The 22849-nt window shown below is 42.5% G+C and overlaps 1 protein-coding gene across 4 annotated transcripts in view; it reads right to left on the bottom strand.

Moving 5' to 3' along the window:
- Positions 1-751: 751 nt before the first annotated feature.
- Positions 752-22849, bottom strand: part of ank1a (ankyrin 1, erythrocytic a) — a 100982-nt gene continuing 78884 nt past the window's right edge. For 2 of the 4 annotated variants that reach the window (XM_019275198.2, XM_027278088.1), the window contains 20 exons: positions 22130-22245; positions 21820-22044; positions 21539-21693; positions 21244-21455; positions 19113-19317; positions 18802-18898; positions 18448-18676; positions 18147-18275; positions 17932-18051; positions 17756-17843; positions 17513-17587; positions 17062-17193; positions 16753-16908; positions 10764-11409; positions 10608-10661; positions 10174-10522; positions 7565-7648; positions 7119-7271; positions 5692-5790; positions 752-4472 (listed from right to left, as the gene is read on the bottom strand). In XM_019275198.2, coding sequence (XP_019130743.1) covers positions 5719-5790; positions 7119-7271; positions 7565-7648; positions 10174-10522; positions 10608-10661; positions 10764-11409; positions 16753-16908; positions 17062-17193; positions 17513-17587; positions 17756-17843; positions 17932-18051; positions 18147-18275; positions 18448-18676; positions 18802-18898; positions 19113-19317; positions 21244-21455; positions 21539-21693; positions 21820-22044; positions 22130-22245 — 3297 coding nt within the window. In that variant the 3' untranslated portion in view covers positions 752-4472; positions 5692-5718. Of the gene's footprint in view, positions 4473-5691; positions 5791-7118; positions 7272-7564; positions 7649-8648; positions 9703-10173; positions 10523-10607; positions 10662-10763; positions 11410-16752; positions 16909-17061; positions 17194-17512; positions 17588-17755; positions 17844-17931; positions 18052-18146; positions 18276-18447; positions 18677-18801; positions 18899-19112; positions 19318-21243; positions 21456-21538; positions 21694-21819; positions 22045-22129; positions 22246-22849 lie in introns of those variants that run through there. The other 2 variants (XM_027278087.1, XM_019275212.2) reach the window with 2 other exon arrangements.

Here is a 22849-nt window from a genome sequence, read left to right on the forward strand (position 1 = left end):
TTATAAAGACTGCAGTCGTGGCTCCAAACCGGAAATACATCCACCAATCTATCCATTTTCTGTGACTGCTTATCCTCATCAAGGTTGCGAGGTAGCTGTGCATTCAGCTACTGTTCCGTCTCTTGCCCTAAGGCAGCTGGGATAGGTAGGATAAATTTGTCCATTCTGGATTACTGTAGAAACGTGGCAGTTCAAAAATTATGGACTCTTTGGAAGAGGACCTGCGGCGTCTGTAGATATAAAAGTCTCAGTAACAAAAACATCCATGCATCCATCTAGAGGGGGGGCTGGAGCAAATCCCAGCTGATTTAGAGGCGGGATACCTGGACAAGTCGCCAGTTCATCACAGGCCACACAGAGACAAACAATCATTCACACCTACGGGCAATTTAGAGTCACCAATTAACCTAAGTCCATGTCTTTGAACTGTGGGAGGATGAGTACCCAGAGAGAACCTACAAGACACGGGGAGAGCACGCAAACTCCCCAGCCGAGGGTTGAACCAGGAACCTTCTCGCCCTGAGGCGACATTTTCTGCAAATGCCTCCTAAATCTTTACACACTGGACCTTTAAGTGTCTCACACAAAAGTATACACACTATACACAAAGACATTTCATTTCTTTATTAATTTTGTAAATGTTGAGCTGGTGTACAGAGTAAATTGTCAATAGATGTCCTCGGATTTGATTGGATTAAAAGGCTTTTACATTTATATTTTAAATTCATGTTTGACCCTCCATAACAATAAAAAAAGCAAACAAAACAGGTTAAAATACCCACAAGACCCCTATTTATCCCCAGGTTGCAGGCATTACCCAGAACTCAACAGTCTCTTGGTAGCTACAGCTGTATGATGCTAAAAGTACATCCATAACATAACTAGGATCCCATTTGACAAGTAAGGGTGCATAGCATTCTAAGTAAATATATATATATATATTTTCATATATTTCATATATATATAGCCTTTTTATGTTAAAAACATTTTCTGTGCATGTGCGCAGTTGCATTCCTTAGTATTGAGTAATATGCTATTGCGTTAATAATGTCTTCAATCCATTCTAAAGGAATATACATGTGTTCTCTAGTTTTTGCAACAGTTAATATTTTTGCATGAACTTGGTGCATGGCATCATCTCAGTAGTCCCTCAGTGCAGGACTGAATTTTCTGGTCTAACCACTCCTCCCTCTGCTTGCACTTAGTTAGGACTCCTCCTTTGAAACCGCGTTCAAACTGTAACCATGTGGAAGCCTTAGAATCGGCTCAGTCTAATATTTTTCGTAAGGGGGGTAGAAAGTAGAAATTAGGGGAAGGTTGTGTTGAGGAAAAATGCTTGTCATCTTGAAAGACTAGCCGTCGGAGCCACCAAGCCTCCCCACAACTCCATCTACCTTATTGTCTTTTTTTTTTTTTTAAATAAGACATCCTCTCTGCCCCCTTTTTGCTCTAACCTTGACATCAGCAGTGGTTCTATAAGCGGCCCCTGCTTCAGAAACCAACCCAGGCATACCATAATTATGAGCCCTTAGAGAGCAAACCGTATGCTATAACATAAGGGGTAAAGTACACGGTTACACTGCTGTGTAACCTTGTTTGACATCTAACTTTTTGTGGTTATTAAAAAAGATAATAAAATAGAAATAATATCTGACGAAGGGATATTTGTTAAAGTGTCCAAAACCCTCTCTCTTTAAATCTCTCCTCTTACATGATTTGTATGCATGTTTACAATGAATGTTGATGATGGACAGCAGATATTGAGTTGAAACAACAGAGTGAATACCCTATCATCTACTAAAGTACAGAGCCAACACAGATGACTACTTTATAACAAGACTTACAGTATACCAAGACCTTACATTCATCATCTCTGGCTGTGAAGCCGTACTAAACAAACACTTATTGTTGGGTGATTATTGCAACGTTTCTTGTGACTTTTCTCCATAACAAAGCATTCAATGTCTTACATAAATGTTTGAACTAAATGCATGTAGGTAATTCATATCGTGTGAGATGGCACGCTTATTGAGGTAAATCAACTTTAAAAAAATATGTGAGTTAGCGTTACACGTATAATCTGAGAGCTTCTGCTCTCTGTCTGTTTGCAGTATTACTTCCTGTGATATTATCACAACTCCTAGTATCCTAATATCCAGGACTGAATACGTAATTAAAATCACACACACACGCACGCGCACACACAAACACACATAAAATAGGATTTCTTTCAAGGTGCATATGAATGCCATTAAGGTTTAAAAACTATGACTCAACATGCCTACATTCCCTGATGAGTAACAAAAACAGACACTGGGCACTTTGCAGATGGGATGGCTGGTATTAAATCATACCAGTATTTGCCCAATCTTAGTGTAAAACTTAGTGTGTTTTTCTTCTAGAAAGACAAAGTGATGAAATGTTGGATAATAATGTACTGACATCATTTCTGAGTGGAGTGAGGAGTAGCCTAAAGCTGTGATTACCAGATTGAAAGCCCGATCTTAGGAAGAACATAAACTATGATCCTAAAATCCTCTTTCTCTCTCTGTCAACACTCAAACCAAACACACAGTCAAACACACTCACACAAACAATCCTTCCTTCTTGTAAGCACTTATTGCTTCTGCTGAAGTACAGTTAAGACAGTAAATCATAAAAAAAAGAAGAAAGACAAAAAGAAAAAGGAGTGAAACAAGAGACACGCTTCAGGAAGGGTCAGGCTCACAGTTGCGGGTCAGTATTACAGTTTCTCATCACAGTGATTGGTGACTGACTGTCTTTGCTACACTCCAAAGAATTGCCAAGGAGACAAACATCAAAGCTCAACACGTCCTCGACCCTCGGCGCGACACTTTTCCTTTCTCCAGCTGACTCTTCATCTTTTACCTAGTCAAACCAGTGCTACATTATTACCAGCATTTCAGCTACTTTACCCTCATCAAGTGACATCTTCTTGTGGTGGTAGTGGTGGTGTTGAGATGGTGTATAAGTGCACCTTATGTGTGGTGGTATTATATATATATACTGCATGATGAGGTCAATCAGACACTGCTGAAGGTGGGATCCTGCCCCCAGCTGGAGGTGGGCAGGACTGCTACATCTACTCTGAGAGGCTGACTGGATGGGGTGAGGGGTGGAGGTAGGGCGATAAGGGCAAGATTGTGGGTGTACTGGGATTTTGGCTCAGACAGACATCTGATTAACACAAAACCTCACAAGGATACAGCACACTGGGGGACAAGAAAAGGCGGAGGAGTGGGATGGTAGAGTAGGTTAATCTCTCGTGATAATCTTTCACTCACCATATATCTCATTGTCATCCTCTCCACAAGGCAAACCACTCTGAGGGAAGGTCGGGGAGGCAGGTTCACTGCAGAGACCTGCCTCCCAAAGCTCAAAAACCCACAGTACAGTAAATGACTCATATAGTATGTTTTCCCTCTACTGTTTGACATGTCAAAAGCAAAGGGGTGAAAAGCACATGAAAAGCACAAAGAAACAGACAACCTGACACACAAAAATCTGACGTTTAAAACAGGCAGAGCGACACAACATTTGCTTGTTCTTGTACCCACAAAGATCTCAAGATATATAGAATAATATATACGTTCAGACCAAACGAACCAAACGAGAAAAAACAGGGAGGAAATTCTTATGTACCTGAAACAGCAGCATCAGTGGCATCGCATAGGGACCTCAGAACATAAACAACACACGTAACACACAGTCACGTAGAGCATTTTTAGTGCATACGATATTATGTACAACACAGATATCCTTGGGTGATAATTGTAGCTTTGCTGGACTTTGAGAGCACTGGGACAGGTTTAAAACTAGTTTGTGATGCTCTTAGCTGGAAGAGTGTGGCAGGAAGGAGGGGGAGTAACCTGTTGCCTAGAGATTATGTATTTCTCAGTATTTTAGTCTCCCTTTTTTTGACTGATACACTTTCCCCTGTTGGTTTAGAAAACGGGTCAGTGATTGACCATACCCCACATTGCATGCCTGTCCCACACAGCAGTGTCTCCTCCCCATCCCTCCCCACCCTTTTACCCTCCCCTTGTATTCCCTCAGTATTTGTAGTTAAAGACAGGCCATGCGGCAGCAGTCACTCATGCTGATACAGATAACAGGAAGCACGTTTTGGTTGCTAGATTTTTTTTTGTTTGTGTTTGGTTTTTGTTTTATACGAAATCATGCTTCTAGCCTAGTAGTAGATGTTTTTTTTTTCCACGGTTTCTTTTAAAAAAAAAAAAAGGTAATAAAAACTACAAGTAAATCCGCATCCTTCTCTTCCGGTGCGTGCTGATAGTCGGCAGAGCCGCTGTGGTTGTCATAGCGTTGGTGTCTGTTGCCCTTCATTTCTGTCTGTCTGCCTTTTTATGTATGTTCTTCCTCCTGTCAGCTGCTGCTGGTCATGTGTCCATGTAGGATGGTTTTGGTGAAGGGGTTGAATCCTGCGGAGAACTCTGTGGAGAGAGGGAAACTGATTTAGGACACGCCACATCTTTACCTTGCAATAACTGATGAGAGCAAAAACATGCAAGCTGCAGTAAGTCAATGCAAATGTGAGTGTTTTTGAGTCACAGATAGGTCTACTGCTTAAAATAGCCTCGGCTAAACGTGTTCCTTTTTAAAGGTCGCTTCGATCAATGCTCATACATAACCCAGATTATTGGAATCAGTCAGTGTAACACTCCATAAAACAACACATTAGTTCTGCAGAAGCGTTCAAGCAAAAATGGTTGGCAAAAGTGCTTTAACATTCAGTAGTGAGTCGCTTGAAATATCAGTAATCTCAGAAATATTGCAGCCTTTACGTTAGAAAGGGCAAGTCACACACACGCACACACACACACAACTACACACACACACACACCATAGCTCCAGATAGTAATTCACAGGACAACTGGCCTTGCAGCTTTGACCTTGAGAGCTGTCACGTTACAAGATCCCTTTTTGGTCAGTTGTTTCGCTGAGTGCACATTGTGCCAACCCATTTTTTTTTTCCATCTCGTCACAACATGCATGCAATAAACTGCCTGACATCATTTATTGCAAAGCAGTAATGATCTATTTGTATCAGACTCCTCTGGTAATATATTGTGAGTGCACAATGGGACATTTTGAACACAGAAACATGTTTTTTGCACGTAGATGAATAAAATATTGTAGAAAAATTATCACATAGAAATGAGTTAAATTAAAACTAAGAAATATCAGTTCTGTGCCCATTACATGTAGTTTGCTATAATCTACAAATATAAGTCCGTGCATCTGAAGTTAAACATGACAAACCTGAATTTCTATCGTTCAGGTTGCAAAAACTGGAAGAAAAAGATATGTGCTCTCTGAACTTATGAGGTAAAAAGAAAATTACTGCAGCATTAAGTATCACCTGATATGAATGTATGTCTTCTTACACCATAAAATCTGCATTAATACCGACAGAAACTGTATTATTTGTACTTAACAAAAAATTACAGCCATTTTTCTTTCCTTCTTTTTTGATGTGTCATTTATATTTTCACCATTTATTATAATTAAAGTGTCGATTTGCTGTGCCAGAATCACATTACATATAATTAGTATGCATTAAAGGTACATTCAGATGCATTTAATCCAGAAAGACTGGATTAAATGGTCTAGCCCACAGGTCAGACGAGGCACTGTGGGTCAGTCCCGTACCTGCGGGGACGCAGCACTCAGTCTGCCTCACTGCTTAACTCTCCGCAGACTGGCACATTTCACTATCTGAGCACCTTTCTTCACATCCACAGTATCGGGCTACATCAGGGGGGAAAAGGGGTTGGCAGCAGACGAGGTGTGAGGATTGAGAAGAGGTGAGGATGACAGGACCAGAACAAGAGGTTGAGGGGGTGTTAGTAAGGGAGAGTAAAATGAAAAGATGTGAAGGGAAAGCAAAAATTGAAGAACAAATAAAGGAAATAGGAAAAACAACAGAAGAGATGTAATAGAAAAAAAGACAAATGAATAAAGGGAGAGGAAAGAGGGGGGAAAAGAGAAAGAAATTATGTATAAACAGTCAAGCAAGGACAGAAGTGATGGGTGGCAGTTGGAAAGACAGTTGAAGATAAGCGGGCATCAGAAACATCTACAGTCTTTGGGATTCAGAGCAGACCTGTGTCAAATAATATTTATTTTTCTGAACTGATTTCTGCATGTTCTGATGGATGGGATTTTGACCACATAAGACAAAATACAGTGCAAGAAACCCTGATATTCTGAATTGTCTCGATGTGGTAAACCCCGATCCTCTGCTACTTAAAAGTTAAAAAAAATTGTAAATAATATTTGACGCAGCTCTGATTCAGAGAGCCTTGCAGGTTTGAGTGATACAGCACACAGTCACAGTTGTAAGGACTATAAACTTTAATGAAGGCAAAAAGACAGAAGAGTCAGTCATTGAGATAACTGATGGGGACAGAATGGAAAATATAGCCACTGCACGGTGTCCACAATCAGTGCATTCAGTCATTAATATGCAAAAAAACCCCAAAACAAACATAGGAAGTGTTTGTGCGGCTTAGCGATGCTGAATGTGTCGGTGAACTGTGAGCACTTCACCCAAAGCGATAACAGCGTCAGACCAAAGTGGGCTGATTTGTCCCTTTTGCATGCAGAAGATGAACATGAGGCGATAATACTTGGGTGGAGATGAATGTAACAGAATGTCAGCAATCAAACAATTTACCAACCAAACTTGGCACTCAAACTTTGCTCGGTTTTTAGGGCTGATAATAAAACAGGGCTTTTGCTTTTAAGATCCTGAGAACAAACACACAAACTGTGTTCTCAGCCTGTAATACTGAAGCCCATGCACGTTAAGGCTACTCTGGGACTGTTGGGATATTCCTGGTAAACCATGTTTGAAACTCGCTTCATCACAGAGTCCCCCGTTCACTATAAACTAGCTACTACATGGATTTAAATCAAACAAGCTCTCATTAGATGGTGTTCAGCTGTATCATCTGATTTGATTCAGTCCATTTGGGCACTAAGTGCTCCCTGCACATCCTAGCTAATAACGGGAGCCTCAGGTGTTGCAAGGCCTCACGGGCCAACAGAGAGCTGGCTGCAGATCAGAAGCCCACCTTGCTGCTGTCCCGGCCCAGGATGGCGTAGCTCATGAACTGCTCAGCATCAAGCTCCAGCTCGTTGGCGTCCTGCAGAGAACCCTCCACGCTCACCTCCTGAACCCCCTCCTCACCTGTACCCTTCCCTCTGCGCACAACCTTACGCACAATCTATCACAAATGCACACAGGAGGGTGGGAGAGAGTGATGGATGGAGGCAGAGAGTGGGAATAAGGCAGTGAAAAGACAGAGTTGGTGAAATATAAAGAAATGATCATGGTGGTATATATTTTTGGGACATACAGTAGATCTATAGTATAATGTGATGAACTTTGTAATGATTATTAGTTTAATAATCATTCTGTGAAGAGGTGCTGAGTGAGTATTGTGACACTGACATAAGGGAAACAATTACTGCGCCCCACTTTAAGAATGCAGTATAAAAACACATTGGGATGGCTGACCTTTTTTGTGACAATGTTTCCATGTTCATCCGTGAACTGTTCCTCGCTTACATGCTCCCCAGGAAGATCTTCAACCTCATCGCCCTATGGACAGAGGAGAATTTGTACCCATGAATAATGTTTTTTTAAGAAAGAAACGGAAACTACACTTTTGTTTTCTTATTACTACAAGATACTTCAGTCCAATTTTCACCAAATCATAACAGAAATAACCTAACTTTTCAAATAGAGCAGAGCTAGACGAGACACTGAATAATATTATTTACAGATACCCTGTTGTTTATATGGCTTCCCAAAAAGCATGAAAAGTTAAATACACTCAGCTTTGTGAAAATAAAATTAGCACCCAGTAAATCATGCACTTGCATGATAAAGCATGTTAAAATAGCTGTCACTGCAGTGTTATTATTTGCATGCCATAAACGTCTCAGCTAATTGAAAACACAGAGGAGCAGATGAACGACAGATGGGTGAGGGGTTAGAGGGATGTTTGTGGAAGCATGTAAAGCCAACATTTGGGATCCATGGAGTTCACTAATGCTTCTTATAATTACAGTTCATGTAGTTTTTGACAATGCTGTTATAACCCCTAATAATTTTAAAGCTTCTCTCCACAGCTATTTATAAGCTCAAAGACATTCCTACAGAAGGGAGAACGAGCTGAGTCTGTGCAGACCTAATTTAAACATGTCAACTTTTGTGTTAGGCCTGGCACAGTCTGAGATACAGTAGGGAAAAAATGCCACGAGGCTCTTAATAGAACTTGAGTCTTGTTGAGCCCAAGACACTCTATTTACATCTGTAACAGCAGAAGATAAATTTAGGCACATCCGTACGATAATTTGATGGTAGTTTAACAAAATCAAATTATTGGAGGATGAATTATTATTATTGTTGTACTGATTCGATTCAGCAACATTTCCTCATCTGCACAGTGTCTGTACTTAATCCTCACTTTGTCACACCCTGTCCAAACATTTACTCTAAACACCACAGACTTATCCTACATCACTCAAAAACACTGCATCCTCCAGCCTGTCTCCCAACAGTATGTCCTCTCTCCAAATTTCTGTCCTCTTTATACCTTAAGGATGACTCTGCGCCGAACCACTCTGGTGGTGACATTCTCCTCTTCATCGGCCACTCCTTCGACCTCACCGAGCTCACGGTCCAGCTGAGCGTGTACGTAGGTGAGCACGGACCGCACAGAGCCACTGGCTATGTGGAGGACATTCTGACAGCTGATGACCAGGAAAGCAAGCAGCACGAAGCTGAACAGGAGCTCTGTAACCAGGGCCCACATCGCCCCGCTTTGATCCCCAACAAATCAACACAGCAGGAACACGAACACGACGATACACTCCCCCAGCCGTCAGTAACTCCTGCTTGCCCACGCAGCACTTCTCTCAGCTGAGAGAGAAGGTAACAGCTGCGGCCTCCTGTCACTGGTTCAGTCGCAGTTTGATTGTTTGTCTTTCAGTTCATGTCCGTCCTCCATTAGTTGGGGCGGTGGGCCCTTTCCTTCTTCTTCTCCTTCCCACTGTCAAGTCAGGACTACCCACTCCAATGACATCAAATCCAAGCAAAAGCAACCTTGGGAGGTTTCTATTCTCTCTCTCTTTTTCTGACCATGTGATCTGTGGGCTTTAAATACCTCTGGCTACTCCAGTGTGGTTCTGTATGCAGGGGTCAGAGCACTGAGAAACTTGCCCTCAGACTTCCTTCAGGTACCTTTCTCACTTTAACTACAAACTATTTCTCATCCACACAGCCTAGAAGCACATTTCCTCAGAAAGCATATCACAATTAAGCAGCACTGTATCCAAATGCTATAAAAGCTAAAGTCAGACTGAGCCAAGATAAAGAGCTCCTTTCTTCACCATACAGACATACAGAGCACAAGCCCACAAAGTCCCTAAAAGCAACAATCTATTTATGCTCACGCACTTTCACGACCGAGATTGTCCTTTATAGTGTGATGTGTTGGTGTTGTGCCAGAGAGCTACCACATGGAAATGACTGGGGTGGGGATCATGTAACATGAGTGGGACAGTGAGAATGCTAGCTATATTTGGCCGGACATGCTGCTTGTGTCCATCTTCGGCCCTAGCCTCTGTGTGTTTGGGTGTGTGTGTGTGTGTGTGTGTGTGTGTGTGTGTGTGTGTGATTGTTTGTTTGCTGTATATTTCTAGGATCTTTTATAAATAATCCAATACTGATTTGAGGTGAAAGTGTGACTTCTAGGAGAAACTACGGACACAAATGCACAAAACTTCAGAGGATGAATCCTAGTAACTCTGGTAATCACCTCACCTTTCCTCTAGCATTACCATGAGGTTGACATTTGTGGTTGGCCTTCACATTGGTTGGGAGCATTCATGACCCTCTATCAGCATATTAGCATTGCCATTTGTGGAATATTAGCGTCATGCATGTGGTAAGCATGCTGACATTAGCATTAGTGCAGCCTTACAGAGCCACTAGGATGTCTGTAGACTCCTAGTCTCATTATTAATGTTGGCTTTGCATCACAACAGTTGAAGCCTATGAAACATTTCTGATCACATTTAATCTCAGCATATCTTGCATGGAAGGAGCAACACGCTCACCTGGCCCTTCAGGCGCACGTCATCCCAGGCCCTCAGCTCTGGTACTCTGTGTGGGAAGCCCAAACCCTTTTCAAATGGCTGGGTACCTCTGAAGTGCCCTCGTAAGATCTCCGAGTGCCCCATGTCCCTCACAGGCTGAAGCAAGGCCTCCTGGGACATGTGGGACTGGTCTCCATCGACGGCGTTACATACTGTTGACATCATGGTGTCCATGGCCTGTCTGGGTTTAGGCTGACTGCCAACCCAGGCCTGTGTAGGGTCAGTGACAGGGATCCATCCCGGGCCTGTCTGTTCCTGCAGGTAGGAAAGGAAAGAGCCTCCACCACCTCCGTTTCCACCATTACCTGACCTGGAAGGAAAGAATGGATCAATGTGGAGGTGGTACAGGTACTGTACATGCTTATTCCAAGGAAAGTAAAACGACTTATCATAACCTCTTAGTGTCACTTCTTCTGCAAAAAAGGTTCAAAAAAGGCTCCAGTTCACCACTGACATGCAATAAAGATTAATGAGACGTTAGCAGAGATCTATTGTTGGTGTGAATGTGACTTTGCACTGTCACCTGAGAGGCAGACAGAGGTTTGACTCACCTGTCTCCATTCCGATCTGCAACACAGCTCAGACCAGGTGACTCACTCAGTCGAGCATACACCCTTTGCTGTCCTGCAACAAGAGAAAGCCCTTCCACTGAGCCCGGCCCTCCTCCACCTCCTCCTCCTCCTCCAGCTCCATTTCCACCAGTCGTACTGGTGAGTGCTGATGCATCCGAACTCGCCTCTGACCCCTGACCATTGTTCAGCCCGTTAAGATTGATGCCAGCGATGGTGCCACCAAGCGAGGCTGGCGTAGCAGTGCTGAGCGAGTCAACGCCCATCTCTGAATCGTCTTCGGGTAACTCAATGGAGCCACTCAGCACCCCACCCCCTCCGCTGGCTGCGCTGGCCTGACTGGCCGGCCGACCCAGACTTCCATATGGCAGCCCCAGCAGACCTTCTGAATCGTCAGCATTACTGCACTCCAATGAGGAGTCCTCCACAGGCACCAGGGATGGGCTGTTGCCTGAGGGCCACACCTGCACATCAGACATCTCCATGAGGGTGTCTTCCTCTGTGGTGGCAATGGGAGCACAGTCCAGACTGGAGACTTCCTGCCAGTAAGGCTCAGAACCCAGCGGGGAGGGCAGGCTGTACTGCATGGATGCCGGTGAGAGAAGCTCTTCCTGCGCGAGCCCATAACCTGGAGCGAGACAGAGAGAGGCACACTGACACCCGGCCCCCCCGCCTCGCTCCCCACCTCACCCCCACAGCACCGGGACCCCGGGAGGGGGTTAGTGCCCCTGCCCAGGAGCTGGGCATCTAGGGGAGGAGTAGAGGAGGCTGAAGGGACAAATGGGAGAGGAGTGGGAGAAAGAGAGAGGGGGAGGCCAAGACAATAGGAGCTGGAATAAAAGTGCAAGGAGCTTAAGACAAGAGAGCAAGGGCAGCTTTTAGAAGAGGGTTTGTCAAGCTCGATCAGCCAGCGCTGACGGTGAGAGCAGCAGCGGCAGCAGCAACAGACACAGCCAGAGGGACTGAGCGAGATTGACACTGAGGTTCTGACCCAGCAGTGACTGATGCTGCTCTGCTGGCTGCCACCTGCAGGGAGACGGGACAGGAATTACTGCCTCTGCTCCCGACCTGGTGCTGGGACACACACCTGTCCGGCAGGGACACACACACACACACATGCCACACTCTCTCACTCTCTGTCTCATACTATCACACACATACACTCACACTCAGATATGCATGCATTCAAACCCACTCGAGAAACAGGCAGGTTAATATTGTTGTCAGGCTTGGATAGCATGCACGCAGGCAATCTCATTCTCTCCTCACACACACACACACACACACACGGCTCACTCCACACAGCCGCTTGCTCTCTCATTGACACATAACAATATATTTTTATTATTATATATTCAATAAAACACATATATAAACATATAATCTATAGTATTGCTTATGCAAACACATATACAGTAGACTTGTCCTTCCATTGTGAAAGTCACATGTCAAACATAAATTTGAATTTCAAGTGCAATTCCACCAGTTAGTAAGATTGCACATTGTTAATGTGCTGTGGACTCAGGTCACTCCTACAACTGTCTTGAACAACCTTTTTTTTTGTAAAGGTGGACCTGGCGTGATTGCGCATAAAGTGTCACAGCAGCAGTAATGTTTTATTATTTTGCTAATAGCTGCATTTTGCACAAAAATAAATAAAACTCCAGTTGAAGACTACAAAGAGTACACTTTATGTCTCGAATCTGCCTTGTATCTGTCTTGTAACCTGACGAATTATTCTGAAAATGACCAACTCCCATGGATATTAGGTGAATATTGTATGTAAACATTTTGATGAATGGCGATGTAGGTGAAGGAAAGTGTGAGTGATACTATGAATGTCACACTGCAGGATGTGTGTGTTACCAAGAAGCACACATTAACCGGGCGGTGAAATAGGAGATGTAGCACAGAGCATACAGCATGTAGATAAGAGCGATTCCTCTTCTGCATGAGCAAGTGTGCAGAGAGAGAGAGTGAGAGAGACAGGCAGAGAGAGAGAGGCAGACAGACTGTATACTGTACAGTGATAAGAAAACTGTGCAGAGAGCAGGGTGTAACTTGATTCATGGTTGGCAGTGCTGCTGTTGAGTACTGCTGAGAGTGCAGGAGATATTTGTGACACCAAGCAGCCAGAAAGACTTCTTGTCCTACTTTCTGCTTTCCCTTTCGGCCTCTCATCTGCCGTCTACTGTCTATAGAAAATCATAAATATTTATATTTTTTTGTATAGTGTTCTGTCTTATGAAGTTATAAGTAAAAAACAAATAAATGTAAAAACAGCATTGATTTTAACTCTGGAGACTTCCACTGGTGACGAAATTCACATATTTTATTGTACTGTCATGGTGAGTAAAGCGTTTGTCGTTTATTTGGGTCATAAACGCTGCATCATATCTGCACATCATTATACAAGTAAACAACTCTATTCACTATATTAGTTTCAGGTGACAATGTGAGTCATCAAAACTCTGTATGACTGTCCTGATGAGGACAATCGAAAGTAAATGAGGTGCAGGATCAGGTGTGTATTGGAAACATGGATTTGGTGTTAGTTTGTAGTTTAATGATTATTGTGTTTTTTGTCCTCATTTTGGTGACGCCACACAAAGTACAACATTTTGGTTAGTCCTCTCTCTCCATGTTAGTAGATGAAGTGAAAGAAGAAATGAAAGGATGAAAGGAAGAAAGAAAGAAATTAGGGGAATGGACGAGTGTGAAATATGAAAAATGTGTCTGTGATTGCCTGACCCCCCTGATTGAAAGACATAAACACAGAAAAACAAAGCAGTGAAGCTCACGTGAAGATACATGTAAAGGAAATACATTTTGCACAACACTGATACACTAGGAATACAATACATTTATATGGAAGACACAAAACACTTAAAACACACACAAAGACGCTCACGTTGACACTCACACAGACTAATTGATGAAGTCACGTTAAACAATAAGCACATTTACAAGAAGGGGAGAAACAATATCAAATTGACCCTCACCAAGACATTTAAAAACATATATTTCACACAAAATAACCCATCAGACGGACACAGTTTGAAACACAGTTTACACATAGAATCAGTGACATACAAAACAATCACAACATTCATACATGAACAGAGCAAACACAAGTCAGAGTTCGCAACAAAAAAAGGTTTGTGGCCTTTTTTACCCCCCATGGGACAGATCACTGAGGAGGAACAGAGACAGACCAAGCAGGTTCATGCTCAGTATGCATGCCATGCAAAGATATATGTCAGTTGGTCGAGCAGCATTAGGTTTCCAGTGCAGTGGTTGAGTCGTCATCTCCAACAAGCCGGCGTTACTTCTGTCCCTCATCCCAGTGTCTCCATGCAAACACGGGGGGAGATGAGCGGTGAAAGTCAGCCTCATGCACATGCAGACAGGCAGGAGGACAGGGAAAGAAGGGATGGGAAAAGAGGGAAACAATAGAGTGGGAGAAAGAGAAAAGAAGAGCAGCAAGAGAAGAAGAGGGATTTAAAATAGGGTGATGGTCACAGACAGAAACAGCGAAAGAGAGAGAGAGAGAGCGAGGGTCACCTCCCCCCTCCCAGTGGGTGCTGAGTACACAGTCTGTGTGAGGGGTATTGGTCACAGAGCGGACACTTAAAAAGGTGGGGATTTCAAGAGCACAAAAATAAACAAAATGCACGACTAGTCGCAAAAAAAGATAAAAGATGTGGGTCAGAGGTCAACATGAGGTTGGCATGAGGTCAGAGTTCGGAGAGGAGTGAGAAGGAGGAAGAGTAGGACGGCTAGGCTGCAGATGACATGTCCAGAGAAACACAGAGAGAGGGACAGATTCACAGGGAATGAAAACAGGGCTCCCAAAAGGACATTCAGTGCACCATCTTAGTCCTAAAGAGACTCAAACTACTCCCCATGCAACCACAGGCAAAGAGAATTTAAATGTCCCCTTACAAAAGTCCAAAAGAAGAGGTCTTTCTCTATCACGATCGAGTATATTTTTATCTCCTAACCTGGAAATCACCTTGAATAAAGCTTAGACATATGCTTACCTACAGTACAATAAAGGTGCACTAGAACTATGAAGGAGAACTCCAACAAAAAGAGGGAAAGACAGGTAAAGATAGAGAAAGAGGTGCAGCATAACTGAGTCCTCTACTTTAGTAAATGTCTTTTTTGCCTTTTCTGTAAAACTTCTTCAGTAGAAAACAGTATTTTGATAATAATAATAATAATGAGTAGGCTTAGATGGAGGACTGAACCTGATTTAAAAGAACATTTTAGGAAATACGCTTACTTGCTTTTGTTGCCAAGAGCTTTTGTTGTGCTAGGTTAGCTTAGCTTAGTATAAAGTCTGGAAAAAGGGAGAAAAAGCTACGGCTTTGTAGAAAAATCCACTTACTAGCACCTCCAAAGCTCACCCATAAACGCTTAAATTCTGATTTATTTAACCAGTACAAAAACTAATGTGCAAAAGCAACAATTTCTTAGCCAGGCACAGTAACTTATTTCCATAAAACCAGAGAAAATTCCAGAAAATTACAGACAAAAACAAAGCCTGGAGAGATTAGGCTGGCTGTTTCTTCCTTTTTCCAGTCTTTATGCAACGCTACGCTTTGAACTTCTCATCTAACTTTGAGCAAGAAAGCAAATTAGCATATTTCCCAAAATGTTACACTACTCTTCTAATATGAAATAAATAAATTAACCTGTGACAAAAATAAATGAACTTTTATACGAGTCATTAATAAATCTGATGCCCAATGAAATCCAAAAATGAATGTATGCATATGCCCATTTTAAGGGTGTGGTTGTTTTCAATTTCTTTGAGCATTTCAAGATTTATTTTTTATTTATTTTTATTTATTTATTGGATAATTTCTCAGTTTATTTTATTCCTTGAGTCAGGTTTGGTCCTCCACTTGGTCACTTTGCCTTTAAGACGTGCTTAATCCAGACTATAAATCATAAACCGCTTGAAACCTGTCACTGTGATCATTGTGAGATTAGCAGAAGACACAATATCCAGGTATTCAAAGCACCGCCACGTTTATTCACTGAACGTCAAAGCAGGAACGGCCTTTGGGAGGCAGGTAGCCAGACAGATAGACAGACAAGACAGATACACGGTTATCAGATTCACTGCAGCTGTGATCTGAACGTCTCCCTTTTCACCCTTTGACCCTCATGGTCGTATGTCTATGCATTATTACATCTCTGATTATTGCTCCAGTTTTCACAGAGTAGGACCTGTCACCTGTCGGACTGACTCATCGCCTGAAGTGGAGCTCACACCGGTCCAGAGGTGAAAATGGAGTCAATAAGATGTAGGGTATGCATGTGTGGAGGGAACCATGAGGAAAAGGAGTAAAAGACTGAGGACTGACAATTGGTAAGGAGGTCACTTAAGCTAGGATATATTTAACAGTATGATCTATGTGGACTGGTCATGTATGACAGTGTGTTGTTTGTCTTTAAATTATATTAAACTGTTAATATAATTAAAATAACAACAATAACAACAATAATAAAATTAACTACGAATGACTGGATACTTTACTTATTTCTGTGTGTGAGTGTTTTGCTCGAAGGCTATTCAGTAACTCTGGATGTTCAGGTTTTAATCATACGTCTTTTTGGTATACTTCACTCTACTTTCCATCACATTGATTAAATACAGAGACACACTACAGAGGTTGTAGTGTAGTAGGAGTGTCCTGAGTCCTTCTGCATGTTGCTGGGGTAAAGTCCTGCAAAAGTTTGATGTTTGTGGCAGCTTTCATACACAACACCATCACGGGGGGAATAAATAAGAAAGACATGGGGACAACAAAGAGAATTCAGAGGGAAGAGAACAAAATTAGCCCTCAGGGCATTTTTAGGGGATGAGGAGATATGTTTATTGGAAAGGTAGCCATGGGCCAAGGCAAAAGGGACATCGGGAAGAGGCTGCATTGTGGGATTTAGGAAGGGAACTTACCATTCGTCATACCAGGCGAGATGTGCTCTCGCTCATTGTGTCGGCGTCTATTGAGATCACGGGCACCTTGTCTCGCAGGCTGGGGTGGCTGGCCCTCCAACATGTTGACTATGTCCATACGGTCGATACTCTTCAGAGCTGCGTACAAGCTCTCCACTACAGAGAATGTGTGAAGGAGGAACACAAGATGACAAGGAAAAAGAGAAAGAAGGGACGGGTTCCCAGAACAAACAGCAATACAATTACAAACAACAACAACAAAGAGGGGATGAGAAAAATTCACACCAAACTCAGATCTTATATACTCACTCTTGGCCCTCTTGCCCTCACGGGTGGCCCACAGGTTAAGCAGTGCAGAGCTCTGCTCCAACAGCGAGTTGGGATTCTCCACGCGGATCTTATTGATGTCATCCACGCTGAGCTGAAGCTCGCGCGCCAACTCTGCATAGAAAATGAGTCAGAGGAGATCAAGTAAATGAAGGAAATATTTATATAACTTCACCTATGAGTCATGCCTGGTCTAGAGATGGTGCACTACTTCACAGTGGCTCTCTCCATAAGAGGCAGAATAGTCTGCCTGTCAAACAAGCCATGGTGCTTGGCAGGAAAACAGAAAATAATTAGTTTCACTGGCTGGTTGCCGTGTTGTAACTTTGTTTAATCAGCAGTGAGTTACGCAAGCTTGTCAGACACAGGGTAAACATGTAAGAGTTAAAAAAAAAAAACAGATTTGACAGACAGTATTTTCTTGTTCACTTACCAGCCCAGCTCAATCCCAACTGCTCTGCAATCACAGCCATCTTCAGCTCTGTCCTCTCCATGGCACTCATTGATGCTGTGCAAACCAGATGTTAAATTTAGATTACCCCTGCATTGATTCTGTGTGTAGAAAACTGCTGGGGGAAAAAAAACTGCAACTTTTGCAAAAAATATAAATACCACCATGCTGAGCCTTATATTATTATATCGTCATGAGAGAGTGGGAGAGTGAGCGCCTCATTACCCATAGCAGGTTCATTTAGGGCGCTGTATCTTTCTCTTAAAGCCAGCGGAGTCAGAGTTCGCCTCCTGTCTTCACTCCCAACAATCTGCTAGTTTCAAGCAAACAACACAGTCAACACAGGGAAAGTAACTGCAGTTAAAAGACTGCTAATTTGAGTGTAACATTTAGAGCTTTACCTTGATACATGGAGGCATGGTAATGTTGAGGTTACAGAGCACATGTTGGCTGTCCTCGTATTTGGTGGACTTGCGCAGGAAAGACAGAAATCCAGTGGGCTCTTTACTGCTGTCTCTCACCTTAGACACACAGACATAAGAAGTATGTAGAGTGTGGATATAAACAGGCAAAGAACTGAAGAAAGATTTGTAAGAATGGTGAAAAATGGTGATACCTTGACAGAGACGGGAAGTCGGTTATCTCTGAAGGCCTGGAAGCTGAAGCAGCGAGGCTGCTGGGTGGCCTTCCTCACAGGCACCAGATTCCCTGAACACTCCAGGTGAAGCGGCATTCCCTCCATCACCTGTAAGATATAATATGGGTATAAGCCGGCCCCTGCAGGACCTGTATGTCCTGTATATCATTGTATTCACAAACTTCAAGTCTAAAGTGTTGGACTGTGGTTAATGCAGGAATACTTGACACACAACTACAGTTTTATCAGTATGATGCACTGCTCTTATCTCTAAACTGACCTCTATGTCTCTGCTGCGAGCCACCTCCGTAAAGTTCTCATGTTGTTCCAGGGTTTTATCCATCTTATCGTCAGTCATGCAGTAGCAGCGTAGGCGGCCTTCACGCAGCTCGTTCATCTTTGCAAACACCACAAACTTGGCCATGTAGGGTACAGCTGACAGCTCTCTGTAGAGCAGGTTGGCAAAGGAGACGGCCTCGGCTGTCCGAGGACAGTCTGCAAGCCAGAATCTGAGAGGAAACAGTGACATGTAATCACAGTATTCTTGAACACAGTCGAGCTGCTTTGCTAGAAGGATTTGAGCTGGCAAAGACTCACATTTGCCTTAGTCTTATGGTGTGATGGCTGAACTTACCGTGCTGAAACATTGGTTGTGAAACTGGCACAGTCGTTAGCGTACATAAGCTTGGTGGTGCCAGTAATGTCTTCCCATTGGGCTGGTGCCGTGCCACCTGGGAATCAAACAGGATGAGAGAGGGCGAACTGGTTAATTTAACTTCAGCAAAGGTCATAAAATATAAGTCTCATGAGGACTGTGTTTTATCCGACTGTAGCACTGACATCTTTACCACAGCACAGCAGCAATTTTGCCCCATAAATCTTTCCTTGCTATGGAAGAAAACTCTCCCACACACACACACAACTCCCAGTCATGGCATGCAGTACCTATGACAGAGCAAAGCAGGCGCAGACTGGTGGTGTCGCCCTCCCCAGAGTCTCGCGGGCTCTCCTTCCAGGACGGGGGCAGGGGTATACAGAGGCCGATTGGCCGGTGGAACTTGCGCCGCCGAGGCTCCACAGTGACCACGGGGCTAAAGTTTGCCTGGTTACCCAGCAGCTTTGCAACCAGCTCATCTGGAACTGGCTGAGCCTGAGGTTGAAAGTAAATGATGGAACGAAGGGAGTAACACAGCCACAGGTTTGATGATATGGTAGAAAAAAAAGGGAGATTAGGCAAAAGAGGGAAACATATGAACAGGAAATGGAGATTCAGAAAAAATATGTAACATGATAGCAGGTAGAGATAACGAGGGGGGGATGATGCAATAGATGTGGAGTAAAAAAGAGGACAACCAAGTAGGGAAAAATTAAAGATGAAGAGAAAGAGAGAGAGAAGTCCACAGTGAATAAAACACCTCATGGTTTAAAAACAATAGCAACAAGACTTGGTTGTAGGACTTAATAACTCTTTTTTTATTGCAAAATGTAACAATGTGTGTTAACATGAAGATTTTACAATCATTAATACAAAATGGATATCAAAGAAAAAGGCACTGTGGCTCTTTACAAGGCCATTCATGACATTTCTACAGCAACATTTGAGTTAAATAGATATGTTACTAAAACTTATGGAATAGTTAAAATAAAACTAAATAAGGAAAATCTGAAAATGTTAATTTTACTTACATTCAGTTACATTCACTATTTTCAGCTTAGAGGTTACGGCATGTGTGGCAGCATGTTAGCTTACATATTAAATATTTATTTATTCATGTGTCTATAGACACACAGGCAAAGGTCCATTTACACTGTATCTACCTTTCATTTTGGTTTACTGAAACATATTCTGACACATATACAGCTTTCCGTCTTTTTATCTCAAGTTTGTTTAAAACAGGAATTAATGCAATCACAGTCTTGAACTGGAATAAAATCTTATCAGAAGAAACAACACACTGCAAAACAGACTGGAAACAGGAAAAATGTTTAACTGCTCAAAATGATTTCACATGCAAATAGAACCTTGAAATCCCAAATTTGAGAAAATGTGCACATTTATATAACGACATAACATCTACTGCAAAGAACGAGCAAGAATAAAGGAGGAAAATGGTATGCTTTCTGTTTATAAACCTTAATACATGTTTGTAATTGTTAGAAACTGAATCACTGTATCACAAATGATGGTTGGATTCTTGCTTTTAGTGTGTGTATTATTCAATTTAACCATATCAAAAAATCCCAAATGTTCTGATTCTGATCTCACAGACAATGAAATGATATCATTAATTTATTGACAGGGGATTAAGGCACATATTAGATCAGTGAGCGCTAAATCTTAAGTGGATGCTTGTGTACAGAAAGCTGGTTTTATTCCATGAGCTCAGAAGAAAGGTGGGATTGTTCAAAAATGTGCTCTGAAAAGTGTCCATTTCATAGGATCCATATTAATAAGTCCTTTAAAAAAAATGTAAAAGTATATACTGTATAAATGTGGTAAAACACATTCGTCTTGTCTTTGGTGTGTATGTATTAGAAATCTTGAAAACCTGAAACGTGTAACTGTACACACAAAAATGGGTTAAAAGCTCAGGTGCTCAGGTGTCACACATTTTCCTGACATTCATGATGCCAAAACCAAAAGTATAAACTCTTCATGGCTATAACAAGAATACAGAAGATTTCTTATCAAGTAATGTTTGACTAACTGTACTTCTCAAGTTAATGTGTTAAATTATGCTAAATACAGGGACATAAATACATTAGTGAGAGAGACATCACTGAAGATGAAACAAACATTAACATATCAGCACTATATGAGCAGTCCACAGTTGTATAAAGGTGCCAAGTGCATGCACTGTGTGAAATAAAAAAGGCAAACAGGTCCTCTAAAAAATGCAAAAGCAAAACAAACTAACAACAGAAAAGTAAATCAAGACAACTTGGCACAAGCTCTGATATGATCAGGTCATTCCAAGATCAATCAAAGTACATCCAACATGCTTTTATTCAGGCAACACAGGCATTAACGATTCTGTCTTTCTTCTCCTTCCTTCTCCTCATCGTCCCATCTCACCTGCAGCCCCAGGCGGACTCGTTTTGTGACTGCCGTCTCAGGAAACGTGGCCTGGACCAGTGGCACCAGTTTACTTGTCAGGGAACCACCCTCTGGTCCAATCAGGTCGCTCTCTTGCTGGACTCGTGATACAACGGCGAAGTAAAGGGGGAAGTCGGTGGAGATGATGCGGCGGATTCGCTTCTTCCCGAGTTCCTCTTGACTTTCTAAGTCTGAGGAGGCGAGAGAAGGTTTAAATCCACATGAAGCAATACAACCCAGTGATATGTTTGAGATCTATGTTTGGAAATCTTACCCTCGTCCATCCCGTTGAGGATTGTTTCTAGCACCTCGTCACCGTAACGATTGCGATGTTCTTTCCAGACTGAGCCATTCTCACTCCTCAGCACCACAAGCTCCCGGTCACCACGACCCAGAGCAGCAAAGTGGGGGATCTCCACAATCACCGGTCTGCCACACAACACACACATCAACAAATGTAAACTTTTTACCAGAAATATATAGAATAATACAAATCCAAGGTACAAACTGATTGTTAATACAGATTTCTTTTGTGCTTTTCAGTTTCTTCCTCACCCCAAAAACTGCATACTGGCTGGACCCAGGGAGATGATCCTGCTGGCCAGCCCCTCTCCCTCCACCAGTGGAGGGGGGCTGGTCAGCTTCTGCGGCTTCACCAGGCGGCAGGTGATGCGGGTTGGTGCCGCACAGGTTCGCGGAGGTATGATGACACGCAGACCGTTATGCCTGCTGCCTCGCATTGAGCCGCCTCGAGCATCTACCATAAAACTGACCAGGAACCTGTTATTGGATTGTGACATTTATTAGCTGCCAGATCAGATATTAAATAGAGATTAAGCGAGATTAATTTATTTTTTCCGCTGACCCGGTGTGTATGGGACTGGCAACTGGGCTGACATTGTCTGACGTCTCAGTTGCCGGGCTGCTGGGAATTAGTGAGTCCTCATCATATTCTTTGGGCAGTGGAAGTGGAGTGTGTTGCTACAACAGACAGAAAGACAAACTGTTCATGACATTCTCAAAAGAACACTGTTTAGCATAATGTTTTATATGAACCCAAATGTGTATTACTTACACTATCATCTGTTTTATGTGATATAGAGAGGGCAATGATGAAAGATTATGCCTCTGTACTCATTTTTTAGGTGCTATTTTTACAGTGGAAGTGGAGAAGATACATCATTAACTTTCAAAAGACCGCTGAGAAGGAAATCTCATTTACAGTGTCATGTTACAAAACGGGTGAAGCTTAAATAACTGCATCATGTTACATACAAAGAAAGTCACTGAAAAGTTTGAATCACAACCTTGTTTGGATTCAAATATGTCAGCAACACACAGCAGTTCATACTGATAAAATCACACTTCATTCTCGAGTGGAAACAGTAGTTTGAAGTGAAGTGAACTTTAATTCAAGGTCCACTTACTAGCTTTTTTTTCCTAAGCTTTCAGCCGCATCTTCAACCAGGATTGCAGAGTCCACTGACAGCTAAGCAAACTTTATTTGAAGCTTTTGTTGAGTTTCATGAGCAGGACCACACCTCAACCATGCCACTTCCAACATTCCTATAAATACCCTCGTAAA

This window comes from Larimichthys crocea, chromosome III, assembly GCF_000972845.2.
Source record: "Larimichthys crocea isolate SSNF chromosome III, L_crocea_2.0, whole genome shotgun sequence".
NCBI classification, from domain to species: Eukaryota; Metazoa; Chordata; class Actinopteri; family Sciaenidae; genus Larimichthys; species Larimichthys crocea.